General features: G+C 41.1%; 1 protein-coding gene across 2 annotated transcripts in view; it reads right to left on the bottom strand.

Moving 5' to 3' along the window:
- Positions 1 to 25,902, bottom strand: part of LOC113405121 (runt-related transcription factor 1) — an 82,826-nt gene that overhangs the window by 13,307 nt on the left and 43,617 nt on the right. Inside the window, exon 4 of one of the 2 annotated variants that reach the window (XM_026652040.1) lies at positions 20,547 to 20,738. The exons of the other annotated variant lie outside the window; for it this stretch is intronic. Within the exon in view, the coding sequence (XP_026507825.1) occupies positions 20,547 to 20,738 (192 nt within the window). The remainder of the gene's footprint in view (positions 1 to 20,546; positions 20,739 to 25,902) is intronic. 2 annotated transcript variants of the gene reach the window in all.

The raw sequence follows: 25,902 nt of genomic DNA, 5'->3' as shown, positions 1-25,902 counted from the left end.
GGCTGTAGCCCACGAAAGCTTATGCTCTAATAAATTTGTTAGTCTCTAAGGTGCCACAAGTACTCCTGTTCTTTTTGCGGATACAGACTAACACGGCTGCTACTCTGAAACCTGTCACTCCCTAACAGTTTGTTTTAACTTGTTTCACTCTATTTCCAGGCCATGCCAGCAAGTGAATGCTGCAAAATAGCTAAAATGCAAAAAGGATACCAAAGGCAATGGAAGAAAGTACTTGCTGAAGGGATCTCCCCACCCCCTACATTCTCTTACACTGTGGCTTAGGGCCTCCCTAATGAACTGTCCAAACTAGAAACTGAGAACAGCTTGCATGCTGTATTGTACTGCCAAATAAATACATAAATAATAATGATGGAATGCTTATGAAATAGTGATTGTCTGGGGGCCCCGGGAATCTTCTGCAGTTCTTCTTGCTAACCTGCTGCCAACACTGGGAGGCGCAACAGAGCAAGCACCGAACTGTGAAAACTGTGATTTCACAATCAATGTGTGTGCTGTTCTAGCAGGTTAGTACATAAGCTGCTCAGATGAAATATAAACCATCTCTCCCACTGAGTAAGCACACTCTATCTGGGCTGGCGTCACTGTTGCTTTGAAGAACACGACTGCGTTATGTGCAAGCGGCAGAGTCTCACAGTGCCAGCGACACACAGAAATCAGAAAGCTGAGTTTTGTAAATTAAGGATGCATTGTTCTTTGTCTTCTGAGGTATGACTCACCCTGGAGAGTGATTTATTTATTTATTCAAAAAACTCGATTCCTTCTCCGCCCCCCCCCCCCCCATCTTCCTCACTCTCCAAAAAAGAATATTAACAATGAGTGAAATCAAAGAATTCAACCCTGACCTTCCACTTTTTTGGCTTCCTGTGAAAGGCACTCAGGCAGACTCTGGCATGTTGCAGTTTTCCCCCCTCCCTGTCCTCAAATTCTCTCCTAGAGCATAAAAAGAATTGCTAGGAAATCACAGCTCTAAGAGTCGGGAGTCAAAGAATACCTTGGCTACCCTGACACTCAGCTTCACACAAGCTATTGCTATACTCTTTATAATAAGCCATGGAATATAACTGACCCTTAGTATTAATTATTATTATTATTTGTAGTACTGTAGCTCCTAGGAGCCCCAGTGGGCTAAGCACTGTACTAACACAGAACAAACATTATTATTGGCCCACCTTTCAGCTCCACTGCTTCAACCATCTGTTTATCTAGATACTAATACGTTCCTCATCATTGTAGAATTTTAGCACCTCACAAATGTTAATGAATTTACCCTCACACCACACCCGCGAGGAAGGACAATATTATTATAATCCTCAGTTTTACAGACAGGGAACTGGAGCATACAGATATCAAGACTCGAGTTCAGCAAAGCACATAAGTGTGTGCTTAAATGCTTTGCTGAATCAAAGCTTAAGTGAATTGCTCAAGGTCTCTCAGTCTGTAGCAGAGCCATCTAGCTAGAGTACTGGTTCAGTGCCCTATCCACAATACCATCCTGTCTCCTAGTGACTACTACAATATTTTTCTTGTACAAGAGAGGGGAGATTCAAGGAATTCACCAATTGCCTTCTGGTGCCAGTCCATGGGGAATGGTGGAGGAGGAGTAGCGGTGTGGTTAGCAGAAGTGGTGTTGCTCTGATTTCATACCTCCACCATGCTGTGCCTGCTCTCAGCAGCCCTTGGCTAAGGGTCACTGGAAATGTAATTTGCCAGTGCCAAACCACTAAGACATCTTCTTGAAAAGTCATAGAAGGATTTGGGACCTTGTGTTCGAAAGGACAGTCATGAAGGCATACAGCCTGGTTTTAATTCATGTGGAATTGCCTCCTATTTCTATATATGTGTTTGAAGACCATTTAATTTGAGGTTGGACATTCCTTAGAGGAATTATTCCCCTTGGAAATAAAGAGTAGCAAGGAAGCAAGTAACCTCAACGAGTCTGTACAGACTGCCGTGGGACACAGTGACAAAGGAATGACTACAACATGGCATCAGGCATCTCACAGGTAGCTCCTAAAGATGTGAACTAATTACACTGTATTAAAGTTCTCTAGCCCACAGATAAGCAAAGACCCCTTCCCAATCTCATCTTTCATACCTTCAGCACTTCTCTCTCCCCCTTTCTCCACATGAAAGCTGCATAAGAACGAACTTGCTCTCAGGAGTTTGCAGTCATTTTATCCACCACAAAACTCTGACCTTGATGTGTACTAATTAGGATTAAAATAGACTAATAATACAGGTTGGCAAGGTGGAGCTTTGTCAGTATAAAAGAGGCCTTTGAAGATAACAGCCATTTACACTTTCATGATCTCATCCCTAGTGCTCAGAAGAGAGAACATAAACTAATAATGTGGAATTCATCTAGGGGCATTCTACACACAGCAGCAGAATATCATGCCCCCCTCCCCCCCAACTTTTATTCAGGATGGCAAATTAAATCTGCCTGGATTCTTTTAAATTCCAACACAGATTATGATTAAAAAAAAGCTTTTGTTAATAAGCAGACCTCTGATGATCTAAAGATGCCCTGGTTCATTTTATTGACTTAGAGAAAGTAAGTGACATATCAAATGCAACCTTCACACTTTAACAGATGAAGTCACCTTGAGAAAAATGATACCTATCACAGTAGTATGAAACCTCTCTCCAGAGCACAGCTTTGATTTACAAGGTGAAGTAAGGTCTCCATCATGTGAACATATATTTTTAAAGTTACTTTGGCTTAGACTGTACCGTGGGTTTTTTAAAGTAGATAATTGAGAAACTGTTGCTCATTAAAGTACTAAATGAAGTGGGTGACTTGTGAAGAAAACAATAGCTCTTGAAAACAATATTAAAGTCTCTGCTTTTCTAAACACTGAGCTAATGATTTACATCAAACTGGTTTACAGAAGATCTGCAAAGCTGAAATGAAAAATGAGTTAAGCCCAGAAAAATGTGCTGAAAGCCCCAACTAACTGGGCTGTAGGACACATTCAACCCATAAATACATTTAACATACCTTTTAAGAAATGCTTTCCTCTCTCTGTGAAATCCTCTGGCACTTCCTGTTTAGTTGAGGAATGCATCTTACTGTAACATTGTGGATATCAGAAATTCCATGCAGCCCTATGGCACCAGTGAAGTCACAGAAAGCTGTATCTTGTGATTCTTTAGGCAATCAGAAAATGCCAGAGGATTTCATTTAGAGAAAGAAAGTAGTAAAAGAAAGGTAAGTGAAAATTTACTGGCCTCCCCTCCACCCCCAGGTCATATAAGTGGGGGTATCAGCACACGTATCTGGGTTTAGTTCAAAGTTAATGTTCACTTTGCAATTCACCTTTCAATGCTACATTGACTAATTTCAGATCAGGACAAATCTAAATCTGAAGGAGAAGATATAGGCTGTAAACTCTGAAGTCCAAGTGTGGGATTCTCAAAAGCACGATGCAGTTTATACTCCTAAATCACTTTTTGAAAATCCCATCCAAAGTGCACAAAACGAACCACGTGCACAAGTCTTTGTAGGACGGGAGCCACTGACCAGCATCTGCAAAGTCAGGTGCCTAAAGTTAGGCCCCCTAAATATGTGGCCTGAGTTTCAAAAGTTCAGAGCACTCTTGGCTCCCACTGACTCCCAGTCACTTCTTGTCATTTCTTCTCTTAGCAATTTGGTGTCAGTGGGAGCTGCAGGGCCTCTCAAAACCAGGCCATTTAATATAAGTGATGAAATATGGATTTGTGCTCCTAACTGTAGGTCCCTCCGTTTAAAAAAGAGTGGCCTTCATTTCCATTTTGTGCCCAGGCGGTATTACAATAGACTAGGGAATGAAAATAAATTTACATATAGCTGGAACTACACAGTACAATGAAAGGAAAATTGCAATATAATATAAAACAATCTTCAAGTTAATATCTGATTACTATTTACTAAAAAATGTTGCAAAATGGCACATATGAAGAAATGAATAATTAACATTAGTAATTAACAAGAAGCCAGAACTTTGACAGTCTGAGGATATCGTTTTTTTGCGTAGCTCAGCATGAATAAGGAAAACTATTGTATGTTCAGATTATTTGTGTACCTAATATACAACTACCTGCATTAAACCACTGATAAAGTAACCACAACTCTTTTCAAACAACTTGGAAAGGCTCCTCCCTCCTCCATGTTTCAGGAAGACGAGTTGCACTTCCTGTGTCTCAAATTATGTCATCTGACTAGATTTTCTGCTGGGAAAGATCAGTAAGATAATAGCTCTTACCATAATCATGGATACTTACACACCGGCAGCTATATCTAAAACTTGACTGATCCCAGTGAAGTCCCCCTAAACGCATTGAAGCCAGCGGTTTTGCCGGGATAAGGAGTGCACAATAAGGTCATTGGAAAATGATTGCTTAACTCTTTAAGAAACCACCTCGAAGCTGAAGGAATCTTGATATGCAGTTTCCTATGTCAAGGTATGTCAAGACTGGTAAACCCCAAATTTGACCTACTATACATTTTTGTTAATGCCTGTGTGGAAAGTCCAGGAACTGTGCGTGTTTAGTTTTAAAAATAAATACTTCAAAGCTCATTATTTCTAATGGGGGAAAATAATGGCAGTGGCTGAGCACTCATATGTAACCTGGTCTGTGTGTACAATGGAACAAAAAACAATTTCAGTCAGGAAATGGATTTCATTTTCAAGACTCCTAAGAGTTCTTATAAACAACAGCAAGAACAAAACTGATCAAAGCCATTTTGACTGTCTTTTTAAAATGACCTAAAACTGCAAGGTGACGGCAAGAAGCCAATTTAAATCCCTTTAAAAGAAAGTGCCATATTTTACATATTTTGCTAAGATGATCCCAAAATGATGAGTTAGCTGCCCTTGTGTTAGTCTCTCTTGCAAGTGAATTAAATACAAAATGGCTTGCTCCCACCCCATCCTCACATGCTCCCTTAGCCAGTCTGAACCTATAGATAAGCTGATGATGAGACACTAAAAGGCAAAAGCAGACAATTACCTAGGCAAATGTTTGAAGGATTTGGGCCCTGGAGCAAAAGACTGAAAGCGCCATTTGTACTTAGCACAACCAAGTCTGTCTGAACTCAGTCGTTCTGGATAGTGGCCACCAGTGGACTCGGAGCAAGGTTTATAGGTGTGAGATAACATCACACTCCTGTCTGTGTTTCATCGCCTCAGGGCTTTTGCAGTATTTTTAAACAAGAAAATGCAAGTACCAACAAAAGCATATTATAACATCTGTCTTTATGTTCACTTATTGCACTGGTTAATTATTTATTTTTATGCTGCAGACCATTCTGTCAAGATTCAGAGCCAGATCCTCAGGTGATGTAAATCTGCGTAGCTCTCTTGAAGTCAGTGGAGCGATGCCAGTTTACATCAGCTGACAATCTGCTCTATAGTTTTCACTTAATTTCATCTCTTTCAAATCTTACTGCAAACCAATAGGGTTTCCAATACGTACGTCTTTCTTCTTTTCCTTTAAAAAACCCCTTGTAAACATACATATCGGTCAATTTGTGTAACGAGTCCAGAGAGATCAGTAAAAGGGAAGGTAAGGAGAGATAATAGACTTTGCAGCAGAGGGGCCACCCCTTCCCTCTCCACTTCTCTCCACACTTCATATACACATTCATCTCTGCATGGTTATCATCAGTGATGATATGGACAGAAAATGGAGGAGTCAGGACATAAATGGAGGGGATAAAAAGATGGTAGGAAAATTGTTGTGCAGATGAGCAATCTTCCATCTGCACTATGGCCCAGCACCATAATATCTGAGTGTTGCATATACATTAGTGGCTGTGTTCTCACAACATGCCTATGAGGTAGGGGAATGCTTTTGTCCCTGTTTTACAGATGGGAACTGAGACAAGGAGAGATTAAGTAACTTGAACAAGACCTCACAGGAAGATTGTTGCAGAATTAGAAATGAAACTCATATCCCTTTAATTCCAAACAAGTGCTTTAACCACAAGACCATTCTTCCTCTCCACCTTCCTGGAGGAGGAAACATTGCCATTAACATACCTGACAGAAAATAAACCTTGATGGGCCATGAGCCACAATTCCCTTTTCCTCCACACCTGAAAGACCTTGAGAAGAAAAGTACAGCAGAAAGGGCATGTACCGGTACAGGGTTAGTACCAATAACAGGAAAAGAACAGAGCCAGAGAACAAATTAGAACTTGACTCTGACATAACATTTTAATATGCAGGACAAGGACTAGCCAATAGCAGGGTTTCTGAAGGTCACAAGTCTATCTATGGTTATGTCTACACTACAGACACTACAGCAGCACAGCTACGGCACTGCAGCTGTAGCGCCATAATGCAATTAAATTGCTACAGCGATGGAAGGGGTTTTGCCATTGCTGTAGTTAATTTAGCCCCTCAGGAGACAGTAGCAAGGTCTATGGAAGTATTCTTACATCAACCTAGCAATGTTTATACCAGGGTTTAGGTCCACTCGATAGCTCTGGCAGGGGTGTGAGTGATGTAGCTAGGTCGACCTATGTTTTAGGTGTAGGCCAGGCCTAAGATACCTCAACAGGAGAACTGGGGCAGGGAGGGGACAAGAGAACAGAGAACCAAAGATTGACGGAAGATGAGTTGATGGCGAAGGGAAGCTTGCATTGCACTTGCCCATGTTTGTACCACTTCTGTGTCAACCAATTGACAGGCTTGGGGACTGGAGTACTCCAACATCGCACCCCAAGCACTAAATTCTCAAGAAATGGAAGGAGCAGCAGCAGCAGAAGAGCAAGACAAATCCATGGGAAGATACTGATAATACTAAAGCAGCAGGAGGTATGTTTTCAGTGATTGTGTGACAAACTAGATGCATGTGTCCCATGTCTAATCCACCAGGACAGTCCTATAAAATGGCCCCTTAGAGAATAGCCGTCCCTTATGTTTTACTGCAGGATTAAGCTGTTTTTGTTTTGTAAATCCATTTTCCCTTAAAATATTTTTTTTTTAAAGGATGCTGCATCAGAGGATTAGGAATGTGTCTTTTAAAGAGACAGCATTTGCTCAGTCTCCTCTCTATTTCACCCCCTCTCCAAATGTGAAAAATAAGTAATAAGACAGACTTTGCTGGAGATGTGTCTAACAAGGCCTTCATTGTTTCAGACAGGTGTGAGACTGGAACTGATTCAGAACCAACAACCCCAGTATCAGAGCCAGCTCTGTGAGCTGAAAACATGCACCAACCATCCAGTAATACCACTGCAGCCAGCCAGAGACTCAACAATTTAAGGCTTAACACACACACAACATAAATCAGATGAGGATGTACCAGCCAACCGTCAGCTTCTTGGGCAGATGCCTGCAGACTGTCTGTGCAGATCAGACCCTGCCTGTTTGGGTTATTAGAAACATTTTTTTTTGTCATATAAAGAGAGGCTGGGTGGAGCAGCTAGCACAGACACATTTATGTTTGCCCTATCTTGTTCCAACAGCCCTCATACGTACGCTGTTTGTGAGGTAGTACTTCTTGTAAAGTTGCTTTATTCAAAGCACAGGAGGGAATGAATTACATCTTGGGGAAATGCTTAATGTCTAGAAATCACACGTACATGCATTCTGTACCAGCTACTCTCTCAAACAAAATCATTCCCTGTCCATGGGCTTTTATGAGGCTCTAAACATGACCAAACAAGCACAAGAATTAACGCAGCTGCTTACTCTCATATACATTTCCTCCACTTTTCCAGGAAAACCAGTTTTTACTCTCTCTTCTCCATCTCCTGATACTTGCTTTGAACTTGTCCCTAATCTGCATTTGGCTATAATTTGGATCACTCCCAGGACAGGTTAGAGCAACAATTCAGAATCTGGGACTAAGGAACCTCTCGATTATGCTTGGTTATCCACAGTCTCATAAACCTGTCCAAAGAATTATTCCTCCTTTGACACACTACTGCTGGTTTTGTAGGAGCCAAGAAGGCAGAGCTGTAATAAAGGTGTGATATACAGGACTGCTGATGAGAGACTAAGCTTTGATTCCTGGCCCCAATCACATGGGCAGGATAGAAAATATCACTCAGAGTTCTCTGCTGTACTACTTGCATTCTGGAAAATGATGGAACCCAGCGGCCATCTCCTCCAGGTTCTTTTCCAGATTCAGGCGGCTTCGTTTGCTCTATTTTTAGTAAAAATATTCCATTTATTTCTGACACTATGTAATAAAGGTGTGACACACAGAAGTGCTAGTAACAGACTAGTCTTTATTTTCTGTCCTGTCACGTGCACCAGTCCTGCCTCTCTGCACCCTTCAGTGGCTGTGTCCAGTGTTTGAAACCCTGACTTGCTAATGGCTGCAGTTTGGAACAGCAACAGCAGCTCTAGATCTCTACAGCCATTTTTGGCTGCCCAGACTCCGCAGCCCTTACCTTCTAGTGACTGCTCGCTGATACTGCAGTCGGGGCTCTGTGCACCCGTCAGAGGCCAGGACTGGGCTCTGAAGTCCTGGTTTCCTAGTGGCTACAACAACCCCTCTGAATGACTCTTCTGCCCCAGGGCAGCTAACTAAGCCATGCACGGCTCTCTTTGCGATTCCTCTGCTTCTGTAACACTTATTGTCAGTGCTCACTTTCCCTTGCAGAGTGAAAGTCAACAGGCTGGCTGCTGCTCCCCCAGTTCAGAGCCGATTCATATCCTTTCCAATAATAGACCAGGGCACTCACAGCTGTGGAGCTGTGGCCATTTTCCTGTCACACACACCTGTTTGGTTTTATGCTTTTGGCTGGACAGTTTGAGCCACAGCTGCGAGTGGCCTTTGAAGGGTAGAGTCTCCTGAGTGGAATCAACATGATAGTCTGGCACAAGCAGCGAGGTATGCACTTAAAATAATAAAGAAGCTGAAAGTGAGTTTACAGAAGTATTTGGGGGGGGGGGGGAGAATGCCAACATGCTAATAATCAACACATGTTTATTTGCAAGCCAGGCAAATATAATTTGCAAGTCCTGATTTGCAGTCTTTACCTGACTACTTTCTTTATGCTCATTAATAAAGTTTTCACCTTTATAATGTATATAGCAGCTGCAGACATTTCTAGGTGATACAGTTGTTCATAAACTAAGTAACATAGGGCCCAAATATGCTAATACTGTTGCTTGTGAATTTGCACATGTGTATAGTCTCATTAATGTCAAAGAGACTGTTCCTATGAGTAAAATTACTCACATGCATACGTGTCTGCAATCATTGGGCATATTTTGTAATCAGGATGTTTAAAATAAAATATACTGCATTTCAATACCTTTGTACATGGAGCTTCTGGGTAACTCAGAAGGACAACTGAAATCAACTTAAATGGTATGTTAGCCTAGCTTTAAACCATATTACACAAATATATAATCACTTCTGTCAAAGTGTTGCTATTTCTACAATTCTGCTTGACAAAACAATATACCAGGGGTCGGCAACGTTTGGCACGTGGCTCACCAGGGTAAGCACCCTAGAGGGCCGGGCCAGTTTATTTACCTGCTGACGTGGCAGGTTCGGCCGATCGCGGCCCCCACTGGCCGCGGTTCGCCGTCCCGGGCCAATGGGGGTGGCGGGAAGCCGCGGCCAGCACATCCCTCGGCCCGCGCCACTTCCCGCCGCCCCCATTGGCCCGGGACGGCGAACTGCAGCGAGTGGGGGCCGCGATCAGCCGAACATGCCGCGTCAGCAGGTAAATAAACTGGCCTGGCCCGCTAGGGTGCTTACCCTGGCGAGCTGCGTGCCAAACGTTGCCGACCCCTGCAATATACTAAAGAAAAGGGTAGCTTATAACAACTTCTCTGAATACTGAACACTTAGCAGTGAATAAAACAAAGATCAAATGACATTATTTTTAATAATTATTTTTATAATTTTTTATATCATTATTTTGGTTAGATTTTATTTTTGATGGTCAAGAAATTAAGAGAATCTATAATTGACCAAGTCACCTCTAAAAGCTTTCATCATTATGATTGTTCAAAAGAGCAAACAATTTAAATTACTGTGGCCTAAATTTTCAAAGGTGAATGGTGTTCCATTTCCATTGCTGGATGCTCATCTGAAAATCTTGAAGTGTCTCATTTTTCAGAAGGTGGGTGATTTGAAGTTTCTGAAAACCAGGCCCTTTAAGGTGTCTCAGGATGGTCATCCAAAAATGGAGGCAACCCAAATCACTACTCACTAGTGAAAATATCAGCCGATAGATAAAAATTAACAAATCTCTGAAACAGAGACAGAAAGAAAGCACTTGTTAGAAATGTCAACTTTCTTTGCTAGTGTAGATTTCACACAATGTCTATGAGTACGTTTCTCACTACATCAATTCTTATATTTGAGATGTGTTAATGGAGGAAGAACGGTCATATTGTGACAATAATCTTGTTGAGCACATAATATGCTCTTTTTCATACAATTTATTGTTTTTCATGATTTATCACATTTTATTTTGTATGTAATCAAGCCCCTATTTCCTTATGCACCACATGCTGTATGGGAAGCATAGGGAGCCTCTAAAGACAGGCAGACTCCAATGATTTGGGTGGCTGCAGTGGTGTACCTATTTATAGCTATGCTAAGTGCTCTATGTGTATTTGTTATGCTATTCATGGAGAGAGTTCTGTGAGCCCCTCATGACCATTACAGCAACTCTGTCCACACAGCCTCTTGTAAAGGCCACACCTGCTAATGTGACAAGGGAAATGTGCACTTTATATTTTATTTTAAGAGAAAAAATCTAGTGCATAATCCCCACCCTTAAAGAAAGCAGAGACAGTGAAACTTCTATTTGCAACAGGAAAGTAGAATGAGCAGTCCAGATTGTTTCACAGCAAGAATCTCTGTATGAAGAGATTAATTATATTTGCACATTGCAGATCTGAAATTCACCCTCATGCAGAGGGCCAACACAAGGCCCTCCATGCTATTTAAACCCTAGTGTGTGTAGGCTAGGGCTCATGGATGAAAAGGAGGGTGCTGCACTTTCTGGTGCTATGGATTGGGGGGCAGTCATGCTAGCTCAAATAGTCTTGTGTGGAGGCAGAGTTGTGGGGGTGAACCTGGGAGGGGTCATTGGATCCATGACTATGTGGATTTAGCATGTACCCCATGTCCACACCCTGCACTCTATTGAATCTTTGTATAAAATATGCCTTTTGAGGTATCATTTGGAAATTCATAATTTGCTGGTCATTATTGTTCTGATAAAATGTATGTGGCAATGTCATATATGAAGTTATAAGATTCCACATAATGGTGTTCTTAACACATGTTCCAAACTGAGGCTGGCAAACAGGCCTGTCTCAAACAAAGGAATGTGTGCTCTGCTTAATTTGCATTTAAGCACTAAACAGAGTCACTAAGCAGGAAGGGAAATAAAGGGTGCTCAAACAAGCGAAGAAAAAGCAGCAGGGAACATGCTTCCCTATAGACTCTTTGTTTCTTGAATGTCAGCTGGAAATGTTTTTCAAGAGGGGAACTGACACTATAAAAAGGAAGGAGAAACACCCCCACAGCACTCCCCATCTCTCTGCCCATCGCCTTCACAGCACCTGAAGAACGAAGGCGGTAGCACTGGACTGGGGGAAGGGTCCTGACCGAAGAAGTTTGGTCAGTAAGACTGCTGAGAGCATGTGGTGAGAAAACTTTGTTTTGAGTTTAACATAGTTCGGTATATTTTTCTTATAATCATTTCTGACTTTTATGCCTCATTACTTGTAATCACTTAAAATCTCTCTCTTTGTAGTTAATAAATCTGTTTTATTGTTTTATCTAATCCAGTGTGATTAAACCGAAGTGTCTGGGAAACTCCATTTGGGGTGGCAAGTTCTGGGCATATTATTTCTATTAAAGCAATAACGGACTTTATAGAAGCTTGTATTGTCCAGGAGAGGCCTAGGCAGCACAGGGCATAAATGTCTGGGGGAAAACCTAATACTGGAGGTGTGTTGGGGTCACCCTGCAGTATAACCAAGGCTAGTAAGAGCCAAGGTGCGTCTGGCTGCAGCACACACATAGACATAGTTGGGAGTGACTTGCATGCTTGTGAGCAGTCCAGGCTGGAGGCTACAGCCACAAAGCTTTGTAAAGGGCACCCCGGGTTAGAGGGCAGGGGTGATACCACTACTTCTTAGTCTGGATTGCACCCTGTTTTGTCACATATGGCTTGGGGGGCAGTCATGCCAGCTCAAAGAGTCTTGTGTGGTGGTGGAGTTGTGGGGATGAACCTGGGAGGGGTCGTTGGATCCGTGACTATGTGGATTTAGCGGTGTGGATCTCACACACCGTGGATGTGAAGACTGTGGTTGCTACTCCAGCTAATAGAAATTGTAGCCTCATGAGCTACCTGTGGTTTAAGTGGGTTGACTTTACCCCCGGGCTAGTCTTGTCTGTATCTAGAGCGGGGTGAATTTCACTCAGGGTAAAGTCATCATGGGAAATATCTGACTTCTGCTAGACTCATTTACAGTCAAAAGAAACAAATATCTAAAACTTACAATTAAAACAATATTCTCGTCATTTTATCTTTCTTTATTTTAATGGAATTATAACATTTAGAGATGTATGTGATTTCCATGGCACAGCTGCTGAGCATTTCGGCAATTTGGAGAATATCTACACAGTACAACCTGGAAAAAAAGTCAGTTGCAGAATCAAATTGGTATCTTCTGGCACATGAGCGCCATCAGATGAATAATAAGCTAGTTTCAGCTGGTTTTATTTTTTAGGATAAGGAGCTCTTTTTTTATTTTTTGTTTATTTTATTTACCATGCGAGGTAATTTGAGCTCTGGTATCAAACATGAAGTGTTCTGCCAAGAAGGGATTAAAGGAGCAAATTCTATGGAAAGAAACTGGGTTTGTCAGTAAAAGACTAAGAGATTTTATTTACCAGAGTTTTGCAATCAGCACTTTTAATCTTCATCACAATTGGGCTATTCAAAGGCGAAGAACATGCTTCAAAGGCCATTAAAGAATAATCCAAAAACTAGTGGGTGTAGGACTTGAATGTGAAAATGTGATCAAATAGGCAACAGCTTGTGAGTGTCTGAAGTCCAGGATAGTCAGTGCACCTGCTTGTTAGGCAGGAAGGTATTTTCACTGTCAGCAAGTTTACTGTGTTAATGTGAAAGGTGAGAGTAGTGGGGGAAGGAACCGTGCTAGAGCTCCAGAATCAGGTTGTCTAGTGAAAGAATACTAATTGCCCAGTGGCACAGTTGATCTGAATGGCAAATATGAAACTCAAATAAATAATAGCATGACTTAAATAACTGCATTAAGGGCTCAATCCTGCAAGGTACTGAGCACTCTTAACTCCCACAGAAGGCAACAGGGAGGGAGGGAAATCAGAACCTCTAAGTGCTCAGAATCTTGAAGGATCACGCCAGAAATTATTTTGGCACTGCGGTAAAAGTGTAACGGTGTTAAGGAAGCATGAAATTAATCTAAATTATTTCAACTCTTCTCTGTTGAAAACTGAAGGCAACAACAACTAGTGAGAGCACGAACCAGTGCAATATCCCAGGCCAGATTCTGCTCTCAGCTGCACTGTAAGTCCAGGAGAACTCCTTGTGACTCTAGTTTTGTGCTGGTGCAAATGAGAACAATTTGTCTCAGTAAGCCTAAGAACTACAAAAAAGATTTGCGATGTTAATTTAAGACTGAAACAAGGACATTTGTTCCTACCTGAAAATTGGATTTCTGTAAAAAGTCTTCACCAATCTGACATCATGCTTAGCTCCACCTTGTCCTGGGATAGACCAGATAGACAATTTTGTGGCCAGGTCTTCAGGGCCAGATTTTTTAAGCTATTTAGACACCTAAAGATGCAAATAGGTGCCTACTGGAATTTTCAAAAATGCTTAGGTATCGAATTCCCACTAGGCTACTATCTGCATCTTTAAGTGCCTAAATATCTTTAAAAATCTGGCCCTAAATGACTTGCCCAAAGACACACAGGAAGTCTGTTGCAGACCTGGAAACAAAATCCAGGTCTCCTGACTCCCAGCTTTCTGCCTTTAACCCAAGACTATCTTTCCTCCAGTCAGATTTGCTCTTTCTGCTAGGACCTTCCTGCAAACACTGGGAATGGAATAGATAAGAGAGAGCTTGGGTAGCAGAAGACCTTGTTAGGGGACTGAGAAGCTATTTACTGCCCCTCCTATAGTACCTTTGAATCTTTAGAATTTCAGAGCCATTGGAATATGAAACCAAATATCCTTTAAACCTACAAACACCAGGAAATCGCCTGGCTTAATCCACACTATGATGGGCCTACCTCTCTCCATCAAAGTCTGCAGTTGACTAAATAGCTGAATCACTTCAAGTCCAGCACAGAACTTTTTTTGGAATTGAAAATAAGGGGAAAGAGAAAGGCTTCTGCCTTGGAGGTGGACATTTTGTTGACAAAACAGTGGAGGTGTACACATTGAAATGCTCCTCCTGCCGATGTAACTTCCCTGCTATGCTGACATAATAAGCCCCAGGCCTCTCGTCAATGTGGTTTTATGTCGGTGGAGTTGAGGCGATGCCGTGTCTAATCACACAAACCCAAACACCCTTGCCCCGCCTCCTGTCCGACCCCTTCCCCTTTCTCTGGGAGGGAGTTTGGGTGCAGGAGGGGGCTCAGGACTGGGGCAGAAGTATAGGAGGAGGTGAGGGGTGTGGGCTCTGGCTGGGAGGCGCTTACCTCAGGCAGATCCTGATTGGTGGCGCCAGGGCCGGCTCTAGCGTTTTTGCCGCCCCAAGCAGGAGAAAAAAAAAAGAAAAAAAAAGCTGTGATTGCAAGCGGCAGCAGCTCTACCGCCGCTTCATTCTATGGCGGCAATTCGGCGGCAGGTCCTTCACTCCTAGAGGGAGTGACGGCCCCGCCGCCAAACAGCTGGACGTGCCGCCCCCCTCTTCATTGGCCGCCCCAGGCACCTGCTTGCTAGGCTGGTGCCTGGAACCGGCCCTGGGTGGCGCAGCAGGGCTAAGGTAGGCTCCCTGCCTGCCCTGGTCCTGCGCTGCTCCCAGAAGAGGCCAGGATGTCCCTGTAGCAGAACGCTAATATAGCTACAGTGGTAGTATGCTTACCATGTCTTACAAGAGCTGTTTTGTGACACAATAAATAAATTTGATATTGAGGATTTGGTTCTCTTGTAGAACACCACTGTTCATTTTTAAAAGACAAACTGCTGAGATGATTTATATCAATTTAACTGATCAGCACTTAAATGTGAGTCAAAGAAACACTTGGACTCTTGGAAAAAACAGATTTCTCTGTCTGACATTCACTAACACATTTAAAAGATAAGTGAAGAGATAATTCCTCTTAGGCCTGAAGAAATCTCTTTGCCCTATTCAGGAAAACCTATAGAGTTGGATTCTGGCTGCCAGGCATACACAGGTATGTGTGCACACTACACACACAATCTTGAGTCCATAAGGAAGACAGGGTGCATGGGACAAAAGTTTTCCAGCCCTCTCTTGAATCCTCTCCAAAGCTGTGGAGAGGATGCTCTGCAAACCATCTGCAACAGGAATGATGGCAGAGCGTTCTGGGGTTAGGAGTGGGGCAAAGGTCCATACCTTGGTGTTCAAACATCCTTTGACCCAGTGGCTATGGCAACTATGTTTTCCTTCCACCAAAGCAGATTTGTCATGCTCTTAACAGGAATAATCTGTATCAAGTGCCTTTGAATATTGCTGCTTAGAATACTGTACAGGTGTAGGTGTGGGGAGACATTGGTGTAGGAATGCAGGCACACAGTAATGCTGCTCTGACAGCAAATGTGTACACCTGTTCTTGCAGCCATTGACTAAGGAAGTCTGAATTTGATCCACACCCCTCATTATCCATTTCTTTTTTTAGATTATATAATTATCACAATCACAGATGCAAAGAAACCAGCATAAATATACAATCCAAAATTGTTTGAAAATATAGTGCAGACATGTAATCAGTAATGCTAAGGTATGAGATATCATATTTAACCTTTTTTATATAGCTTTAGTGGTAGAAGTACAAAGTATGCAATTACATGACCTATGGGGTATAAATCATCGTAATAAACTACTCAGATTAATCAAAGAAAACATTATGATATTCCATTAATAAGCTATATACTCATTGTACGCACCCACAATTAAAGGAAAAATACATTAATCGAAAAAGAGGGAGCTACAGAGTCACTCAGAGAGAACATATTTAGAAAAATAAAAGTATTTTTATATATTACACAGTGAAAAAACAATTCACTGTCCTGCTCTTGAGTGTCTGCTGTCTGTCTGCACTAAGATATCAGTCAATTAGAACTCTCTAAAGTGCCTTAAAAATTACATTTTACACTTAAGCCAAAGACGTTCTCAGCAGCAAATGTCACTGACTGCCAGACCATTCTGAAACCCTATCCTATGAACACTTCTAACACTGTTAACCTATTAGAGAAACAAGGTGGGATCAACACAGCTACAACAACACTGCAAACTATTAGCCTATGACCTATCAAGCTGATTTAAAAGTGGGGGGGAAAAATTGGGACAGGATACAGTTGTAATAGGAGCAAAGCCATTTAAATTCCTTGTGCTTACACATAGCCCTTGATTCCACTACAGTGTTTCTTTAGTACATGGGAACCCTGATAAACAGGGCTATTTTCAGTGGAACAAGATTATGGTAGTATGGACCTTGAAATGTCTCTTAAACAAAGCATACTGCACCTGGGAGAAGACAAAAGGCTGGGTCGTAACAAGAAAATCTCAGTTTTAATGTTCCTTACTCATCTGAAGAGTAGATCTTTACATTAATAAAATAAGCACATAAATAAATAAAAGTCTTTGTTTTGTTTATAAACTGCAGCATTGGTTAAAAATCTGTCAACATTTTTATTATGAATTCTTGTTTCCAGGGTCTTTAAACTTGGCCATAAAAATGTAGTCCCGGATGAAACTTAACATATTAGGTTACAGTTTTTTTTAAAAAGCTGTGATTTTTTTAAGGCTATCAAGGTGTAAAAAGAACCAGAAGTGTGTTGTTGCCGATGATTATTTGCTTTTTCTAGACATGAAAAATAGCTCTCTCTTATTTATTTTTCAAATTTATGGGTGATTAATAAATTGTGAGTTGGAAACACTGTTTTGGCTAATTTAAATAAACCAAAACAATGAAGTTCTTTCATTGGAAATATATGTAAATATATTTTACCACTTAAAATGGCTTATGGTAGTTACTGTGCATTGGCTCAACTCTAATGGCCCCACAGGAGCAGATTCTTGGGTCAATGATCTACACATTTAAAAATATTTATGTTGGTCCTGACAAGACAAATTGTAATGGAACCATATAATCCATATTTTTAAAACTTTCTAATTATGTATCCACCTACTCCAGTCAATATTATGAATAGCAAACGTCCTAGTTATGTATTTACTCACTAGTCCAGAATGACACCACAGGAAACTCAATCACAAAAGTATATACTTAAATCATGGTAAAAGGCCTTACCTCACCTTTCAAAAGCAACAATCTGGGCCCAGCTCACACTGCTCTGCCTGTTTTTAGTTTTTTTCCTTTCTCTGCACAAAAAGTGGGTGAGTTAAGGCTGAATAGTTATTTGGATCTTCAGCCTTAACTGAATTTCCTTGTTTTTGGGATGTTAGGTCAGGTCGTTAACATTATAGGCTTGGTACTAGCACAAAGTAATCTTTCAATTTGAAACATGTGTGATGTGGTAGCTGCTCTTCTCCCCCCACCAGCTTTTGTCGGTGAACTGGTATGGTTAGATCTTTCAAATGAACAGGTGTACTTTCTCCCTTCTTGTGATACGAAAGAAGCATAAAACTCGATTATAGCAATTTATGATCTCCTAACTTGCATGGACTTGTATCCATGACACAAGCAGCTTTATGTTCAAATTCAAGACCTGGTAAAATAGGAAATTAAAATTAACCTCGAGCCCTTTATAGATGAAAACCTCAACAAATAAACAGTGGTTTAGTGGCATGGCAACCTGTCCCTTTAAATCTATGAACTAGCCCAAGATGTCTATTTTGAGTTAGTTGTTTTTTTTAAAAAGTCAGATTCTGATGAACAGAGGAGTAGCCTGTGATTCATACTGGGGTGAGTTAAAGCAAAGTTTAACACCACCAATTAAAAGCCTGCACTATACATTTTTCTTGCCTCCTGTCTATAAAAAGCCTAATGCTCTCTTCATTCAATAGGTGGTTACATAAAGTATCTGAAGCTGCAAATATTTACACATCACCAGAGTAATAATATGGAAAATGTCAGAGGTATTTCATTTTTGTTGGGCTATATTCTGCAATTTAATGATGTTATTAAAAAAAACACCCTCGAAACCCTGGCTCCTTAAATGTAACATCGGAGCTCAATCTGGAAATCAGACATTCTTCAGATTTTGAGAAATATATCAAAGCTCTGATTCTCATTCTCAAGCCTCTTCACACTGTTGGGATAGCATGGCCTCAAAATGGGTGTAAATAAAAAGGAGTCTTTGCATAAATAGCCCTAAATTTTGACTGAAAGAGGCTTTAGTCTTATCCTTATTTTACTGTTAGTGGCTACAAGTCTCACCAAGCTGTTCAAATTTTGGTCAGGCTAATGTGTAATTTTCATGGAGGGGGGAAAAAAACAACTAAACTGGTGATTTAGCATGAGACTGTCGATGAGGAAACATTACCAGTTCAATTGCTATCATTTTCTGACCTATTCCTATAAATTCACAGGCTAAAGGTATCAAAATTGTATTTTAAGAAGCAAAGCAATATACTAAATACATTTCCGGAAGTAGCAGCTGAATCCCTAGAGGAGTGTGAAAGAGTTATATTGCTCTGAAGTTGTACTACTGAAGATTTTTAAAACAGAACAAGAAAAGAGGGATACTTGATGTTAAACCTGATACTCTGCTATGCATATAGTGTTCCAAAGTAGTTGAAGAATGCAAGTCTGCTACTAATACCTCCACCCATGTAGCCATAATAATACATTCATTTTCTTTTATAGAATATATCTGAAGGCAGAAAAAATCAAACTTACTTTGTTCTCCAAATCAGACTCTAAGCAAGGTGACTGCCAAAAGCCGTTAGAGAAGTAAGACCAGATCCTCTGCTGGTGTAAATTGGAGCAGCTCCAGGAAGGACCTATGTGGTCCTTGAACTTTTCTGCATACTATTTTTTTGCAATGCAATTCACGATAGCATGTTGACTTAATTCAACAACTCACTTACTTCTCAGTAGTGGCCAGACCCAGACCCCGTACGCACTGAAGTCAATGGGAGGTTTGCAAGTGACTTCAATGGCCCCACGATCAGGCCCGAGAAGATAAGGATACATAACGAACACTTTAGTTATGGAAGTAATACACTTTTCTACAAGTAGTGCAAAGAGTGCTGCACACTAAGCCTGATTTTAAAAAACAGAACACTAAAGAAAAACTATTGATTCAAAACCACTATAACTAGTTCTATCCAGAACACCAGGGGAGAAGCTTGATCAAATCTATTTCATTCTGACTGGAAGGACGAAGTTCAATTCTATCAAGCAACAGCATTTGCTAAGATAAATACGGTCATTTACCTTAATTTTAGATGTGTTTAATTATGCATCTGCATTTTTGACAATTCTGTAAAATATACAGTAGTTATCCGGATAGCTATCTGATTCAATGCCCACTGAATTTCACCTGAGTTAATGGATGCAAAGTAAGAGGTTTTAATTAAAATAAAAGCTATAGAATATCCTTTTATCACAAATGTTTGCTCTTTCTAGCAGTGCAAGTACTTAGTTCTAGATTGGTCTTCTCTGCTGAACAATGGGCTCTGAGAGCTTTTGGGTGTGAATGGTTTCTTAGGAAAACCACTGCAAGCTGTCAACAGTATGTCTTCTTCACACATGCATATAATTAACTGACTAAATATTCATCAGGGAATACAGCTACATATACAAAAAGATCCAAGAATACAGCATCTTTTTTTTTAAGAAGGCTTGAAGAATTACAGTCCCAAGACATCTGAGGATAACGCAATGAACTCTACTGTCCAAGTGAAAGTTGCTACAGTAGATGCACGTTCAAAAGGTGCTAGACTTTAAAAAAAATATATGGTCACTTATTAGAAAAAAGCCCACAGCTTTGTAAGGTAAGCGAAGAAAAACTGTTCTATGTGCCTTTCTCACCCCCATCTTCCTCCCACTGTGTTTTATCAAAACGTCACAAGTGACCTTTGGAAATGGCATTGCCATTAGAGAGACAAGATGGGGGAGGTAATATCTTTCATGGATCAACTTCTGTTGGTGAGAGGAACAAGCTTTCGAGCTACACAGAGCTCTTCCTCCGGTCCCAAAGAACTGCTTTTCATGTAGGCCACCCTACCATCATAGTTACTGTGCTGTCTTCCATGCATCTCCTGGTTACCAAAACAACATGGAAGTTATTTGTGGCAGGGGGGGAAAGCATCCTGAAGGGCCATCTAGTACTGCAGACTGTGTTAAGACTCTGATGACCAACAGCGGTTCCTTCACTGTAGGGGAGGGTTTCAGGTACTTACCCTGAATCTGACTCTGAGGCTGAGGGTTAAAAGCAGTGGTGTGGCTCAAGGAAGCTCGTGGGTTAGGTGTGGGGGCTGGGTGATGTGGGCTGACCCTCATGGCTGTGCGACGCAACTGCTCCAGTTCACTCAGACGCTCTGAAAAGGACAAGTTCCCGGGCTTTGTCTGCTCATCTAGTTTCTGACGATGTCCTAGTGTGGGAGGGGGGGAAAAAGATCAGAAAATCTCACTGACATATGCCTTTTTTTCCCCTCGATCCATTGGCAATGTACCTAACTGGCTAGTGGCAATCTGAAATTCAGCAAAGACTATTTGCTCTGTATTAACAGGAGACACAATCAAGTCATGCACAGTAACGGTATCACAAAGCGGTGTAACTCCTATGAGGTATGGACCACTCAAAAAAAATCGGCTACAAGTCACAGCGCCCTATTATCCCTATTATTGTGTATAAAAAAGCAGGGGGGCGGGGGGGGGGGGGGGGGGGGGAGGGTCAAGTGGGGCAATTTGCCCCAGGCCCTGGGCCCCACAGGGGCCCCCACGAGAATATAGTATTCTATAGTATTGCAACTTTTTTTTATGGAAGGAGCCCCCAAAATTGCTTTGCCCCAGGCCCCCTGAATCCTCTGGGCAGCCCTGTAAAAAAGGAACATTTGGTGTGGTGAGGGCCTTTAAAATACATATTTTCAGCTTCTCTGACCTAAACCTGTACTGCAGTAGCTCCTCAAGCATTCAAACCCAGATTGTCATAATTCACTGCAATTAGACAAGTATATGCTACTACAGAAATAAAACCCCAACCCGAAACAAATAATGCTCTAGGATGCTTTAGGAACTGCTCTTTACAAATAAACAGGAAAGGAATGGAAGAAACAGTGTTTAACTAATGGAAATTATGGGGAATCAAAGTGTCTTTTACTAATATCGGGAGTTTCCAAAACATTAAGGGTTGGACTGTCCCCTCCCCTGCTGTGCCCTGAAGAACATCTTCTTGCTAGATAATGCTGATGTATTCATTGCTATCTTATGTGGTGTAAGCGAGTGCACAGTGAACTCAGCCACCATCCCATGGGAGTTTCAGGGCCAGTGGCCACGGGGGAAGCCCTGGTGAGCCCAGCTCCAGCCTCCTGGTAAAACTTTGTTGGGTTAGTGGTGGTGGGAGGGTGAGGTTTGGAGTATGTGTGCTTGGGGGACAGCCTTTGGAGAAAGCAGAAAGCAAGGGAATGGCACAGATCCAGCACAGAACTTCCCAGGTCTATTGGTTCAGGGGATGAAAGCCCTGTTCAGATGCACAAGAGCACCATGAAAGGACAACTTTGCTTCATCTTTTTCCCGCCTCCTGGGGGTGGAGAGGAGTTCACTAATTGCCTAAAAGTTTACATATTGTCACCACTTTCCATCCCATTTGTGTCCCTTTGCTTCCAGTTCTATATGATTAAGCTCACTATCAAAGTATCTCATCATTAGAGCCTGACACCATGTTGTTGAATGGAAATGAAAGATTCTAGGTCACTGGTTTCAATGTGGCCCAGTTTGAGAGTGACCAACCCTGTTTGCCAGACAGTGTTTAAAATATAAACATATAGCTACCAGTGTTGCACCTGAGACATATCACCAAACGAACAGAAAGTGCTCTTTGAAAAGTTCTGTCTGTCCCCTACTGTACAATGCACTCTTTCACACAGCTCTAACAACACTTTAATCAAGACATAGGCATTTTTTTTTCATTCTGGGGGGAAATGTACATTTAAAAACAGTTCCCAGTAGCTGAAATTCTAAAATTAAATTCTATAACTCGCATTATGGTTCCAAATCTCACTGGCTCAGTTTTCTTTCTCCTACCAGACCCTTTGGCACAGCTTGCACTTTCTCAGATTCCACACTGCACTATAAATTATCCCAGGGAAAAAAAATTAAAAAGACACAGTATAGAGTCGTGATTTTATCATTAAGAAGGCTTCAAGGGGAAAAAAAAAAGAAAGACTTTCATCCAACACTTTAATAGTTCAAACACAACTTTCTTTCATTTGTCAGCAATGCAAATCGGGATTCTGATTCAAGTCCTTAGTTTATGGCACTTGACTTGAATGCAAACACACTGAGTCACGCAAGCTGTGTGCATATGTAAAAATGTCTCGTACATTCTGATTATGTTAAACATGAGCCTGCTGGATTGAAGGCCCCCGGGCCAGGATTCAGAGTCTATTGCCATAATATACATTATTCTCAATCTGAAGTTCAAATCAATCAATTTATGCTTTTAATTTAGTGCTCTGTGTAATGTTTTACCCATTTAGCCTCCCTCCTTCTCGGTCAGGTGCTGCTCTCATGGCATCACATATTATTCCGGTGGCACGGAAATTAAGGGCTTGTCTGTACAACCCCTAGATACCTGGTGATCATTTGAGTAACCCCATGGAAGTCAGTGGGATGAGGGCTGGATAAAAGCTGGTGAGATGAGAACTCCCCTTCCTGTTTCAATTTACTTTAAGCACTGTGAGAGTACCCCTGCTCCAGTACCTAGGATTCTTTAAGCCCATTCACAAAATCCTCTCTCTAAGGCCAGGTCTACACTTAAAAATTAGATTGACCTAGCTACGTCACTCCGGGCTGTGAAAAAATTGTGCGCCCTGTGCAATGTATTTACATCAACCTAACCACCTGTGTAGACGTGGCTAGGTCGACAGAAGAATTCTTCCATTGGCCTAGCACCTCTCTGAGAGGGGGATTAACAACATCGACAGAAAAAAACCCTTTCCGTCAATGTAGGAAGCAATGCGTCTATGTGCAACAACTGTGCCACTGTAGCGTAGATGTGCCGTAAGTTAGCAGTGCAGTTTAGTGCGAAAGCCTGGCAGCAGGAATCTCTGTGGCGAAAGCAAGGGATTAGAAGGGGAGGATTCGAACCAGGACTTTTAAAATTCCATTGATGTAAATGTTATTTAGAAGAATTACGGGCTCCCACTGGCTCCGTCTTGAGGAAACTGTCATTTGTTCTGTGTGGCAGCTTTGTGACGGGAGCTACTGAGGTATCACTGGAAACGTCATTTCAGGTAAGTGCCACTTACTGCAAAAGTGGGTTGTTGTTGTTTTTTATCAGCTGAGCTACTCAGCCTTTTTCTACTAGATGACCCTGGCAGGCAGCAATATAAGAACTTTAACTTCACAAAAGCCTATAGTATCAATGTGCAGTATCAGAAAAATATTACTAATATAAATGGTTTCCCCAAGCTATAAAAATGCATGGGCTGAGCATTGCTAGAATGATGTATCTATTTATTAGCTTTACTCTGAGCAGTTTGCACACATTGGTAAATGTATCCTCATATCACCTCTGTGAGGGAGGGATTTATTATTATCCCCATTTTATAGATGGGGGAATTGAGTCACAGAAAGAAGAATTGACTTGCCCACAGTCACAGAGTGAGTGGCAGACTCCTGACTCCTAATTTAGTGCTTAATCACAAAACCATCCTTCCTCTCTATGCGAGGGTGGAGAATAATGGAACAGGAATTCATTCACAAAACGGTCCTCTCACACTTTATAGCCCATGAAAATAGTGGCAGTATTGAGTTTAAAGGGAACAAAGGGAACCAGTCACAGCAGAGAGAAAATAACAGAGAGGTAATAATATTAGGGTGAACATAAAAATGTGTAGGTGTTCTGTAGTTATAAAAGAATAATTTGTGGCAGGTCACTTGCCAGACGGTGATTTGTTTTCCCCTCAAATGGGTTAGTCAATTTAACAGTCGTCTTCTTGTTATCTTGTGGGCCAGACCCTCAGCTGGTATCAATTGGTGCAGTTCCATTGATTTTAATGGAGCTGCAGTGCTTTATAGCAGTTTAGGATTTGGCCTTGAGAATCTGATTCTCGTCTCACTCCAGTTTGTGTAAATCAGAAGTAACTCCACTGAAATCAGTGAGGTGGAAAACTGATGTAAGAAAGAGGAGAATTGGGCTCAGTGCTTGTAGTGCCAAATGATAGATTACACTTGACACTGAGGCCCAATCCTCCATTCCTTGCCTTCTCAAAACTCCTTCTGCTCTGTTGTGTCAAGTGTCCTCTGAACACAGAGAGGGAAGAAGGGGGTTGCCGTTTTTTTCCTGGACTGCAAGGTCATGCTATTAATGCAATATTTAGGACTCTATTTAGAATAAACAGGGTATCCAATCTGTTTTGTTGAATCACATTTTTATATCCCTTTTAAATATCATCTTCTTTGCACAGAATTTGAAATAAGGTGCAGAGTGAAAACACTAACTTTTCTGATATTTCTACTGAAATACAACATGAAAGTCATTTTCCTCTTAATGGGGGAAAATGCAGTTTTATAGGCTTTAAGAGACTGTAGAGCATTCAGCTTGGACCGGGTCCATCTGGCTGGAACACTGGATTTTGAAAATAACAAAAACAAAATATCTTGGCAGCCCCCATTTTTCTGCACACTGAATGTTAATTGTAAATGTTTACTCATTTAGTGTTTAATATTGTGGCTGGCCATAGGGATACAATGTCAGCATTTCTAGCTGCCTCTTGAGGTGTGCAAAAAGAAATAAACTCCAGAATTATCTTCCTTTAAACCTACTTTATTATTTATTTCTTTAAACTTCTTTCATCTTTATATTTACAGAATCAGGTGGAAAAGAAGAGAAGATATAAAATATAAATATGTTTAGTCTTCCAGTCCAAAACCTCAAGCTACATTAACTCCTCTTTGAGACTGCATATTATTTTAAGAGTAGCCTTGGCAGAATTCAATTTTTATTTTTTAAATAATTCTGATGGACAATATCAATGTTTATTTTTAAGCACATTTTTCAATTTTTATCAATTAAAATGTTCACCATTTGGTACACTGGGAGGGGGAGGGTCAGACAAGAATTATTTCATGACAATAGACATTGAAATTCAAAAAGTTAAAGCTTTATAACCATTACAACACAAATTGTCAACATCACATGTCAAAATATGCAAAGTAAATATCCTTAAATCAAACTTCGTAAGTTCTCAAGCAGCGTTTTTCTTTCTTTGCCTATCTATACATTTCAGTGATACTAAATGGAATTGTTTCTCCATCAAGTTTGTGTGCATACGGTGAAATCGACATTTACTGACATTGACCATTAAAAGGCTAATCTTTCCAAGCCAATTTATGAGTAAACAATACGACAATGGTTTACAGAAGATAGATAGGAATATCCTTCAGTTTTATATCTCAGTTCCAACTATTGTTACAGTGAGAAAAAAGTGGGTGGAGAAGGGAATAATGCATCCAACTTAGCACATGGCAGCAATAATGGTTGTTTTTTTTAAAAAAAGTACTGTACATCCCTACCGCCCACCTTCCAGATGG

This window comes from Terrapene carolina, unplaced genomic scaffold, assembly GCF_002925995.2.
Source record: "Terrapene carolina triunguis isolate 2854851 unplaced genomic scaffold, T_m_triunguis-2.0 Scaffold31, whole genome shotgun sequence".
Taxonomy (NCBI): domain Eukaryota; kingdom Metazoa; phylum Chordata; order Testudines; family Emydidae; genus Terrapene; species Terrapene triunguis.
The sequence above is the reverse complement of the archived record's forward strand: the minus strand, read 5'-3'. Positions and strand labels throughout refer to the sequence as shown.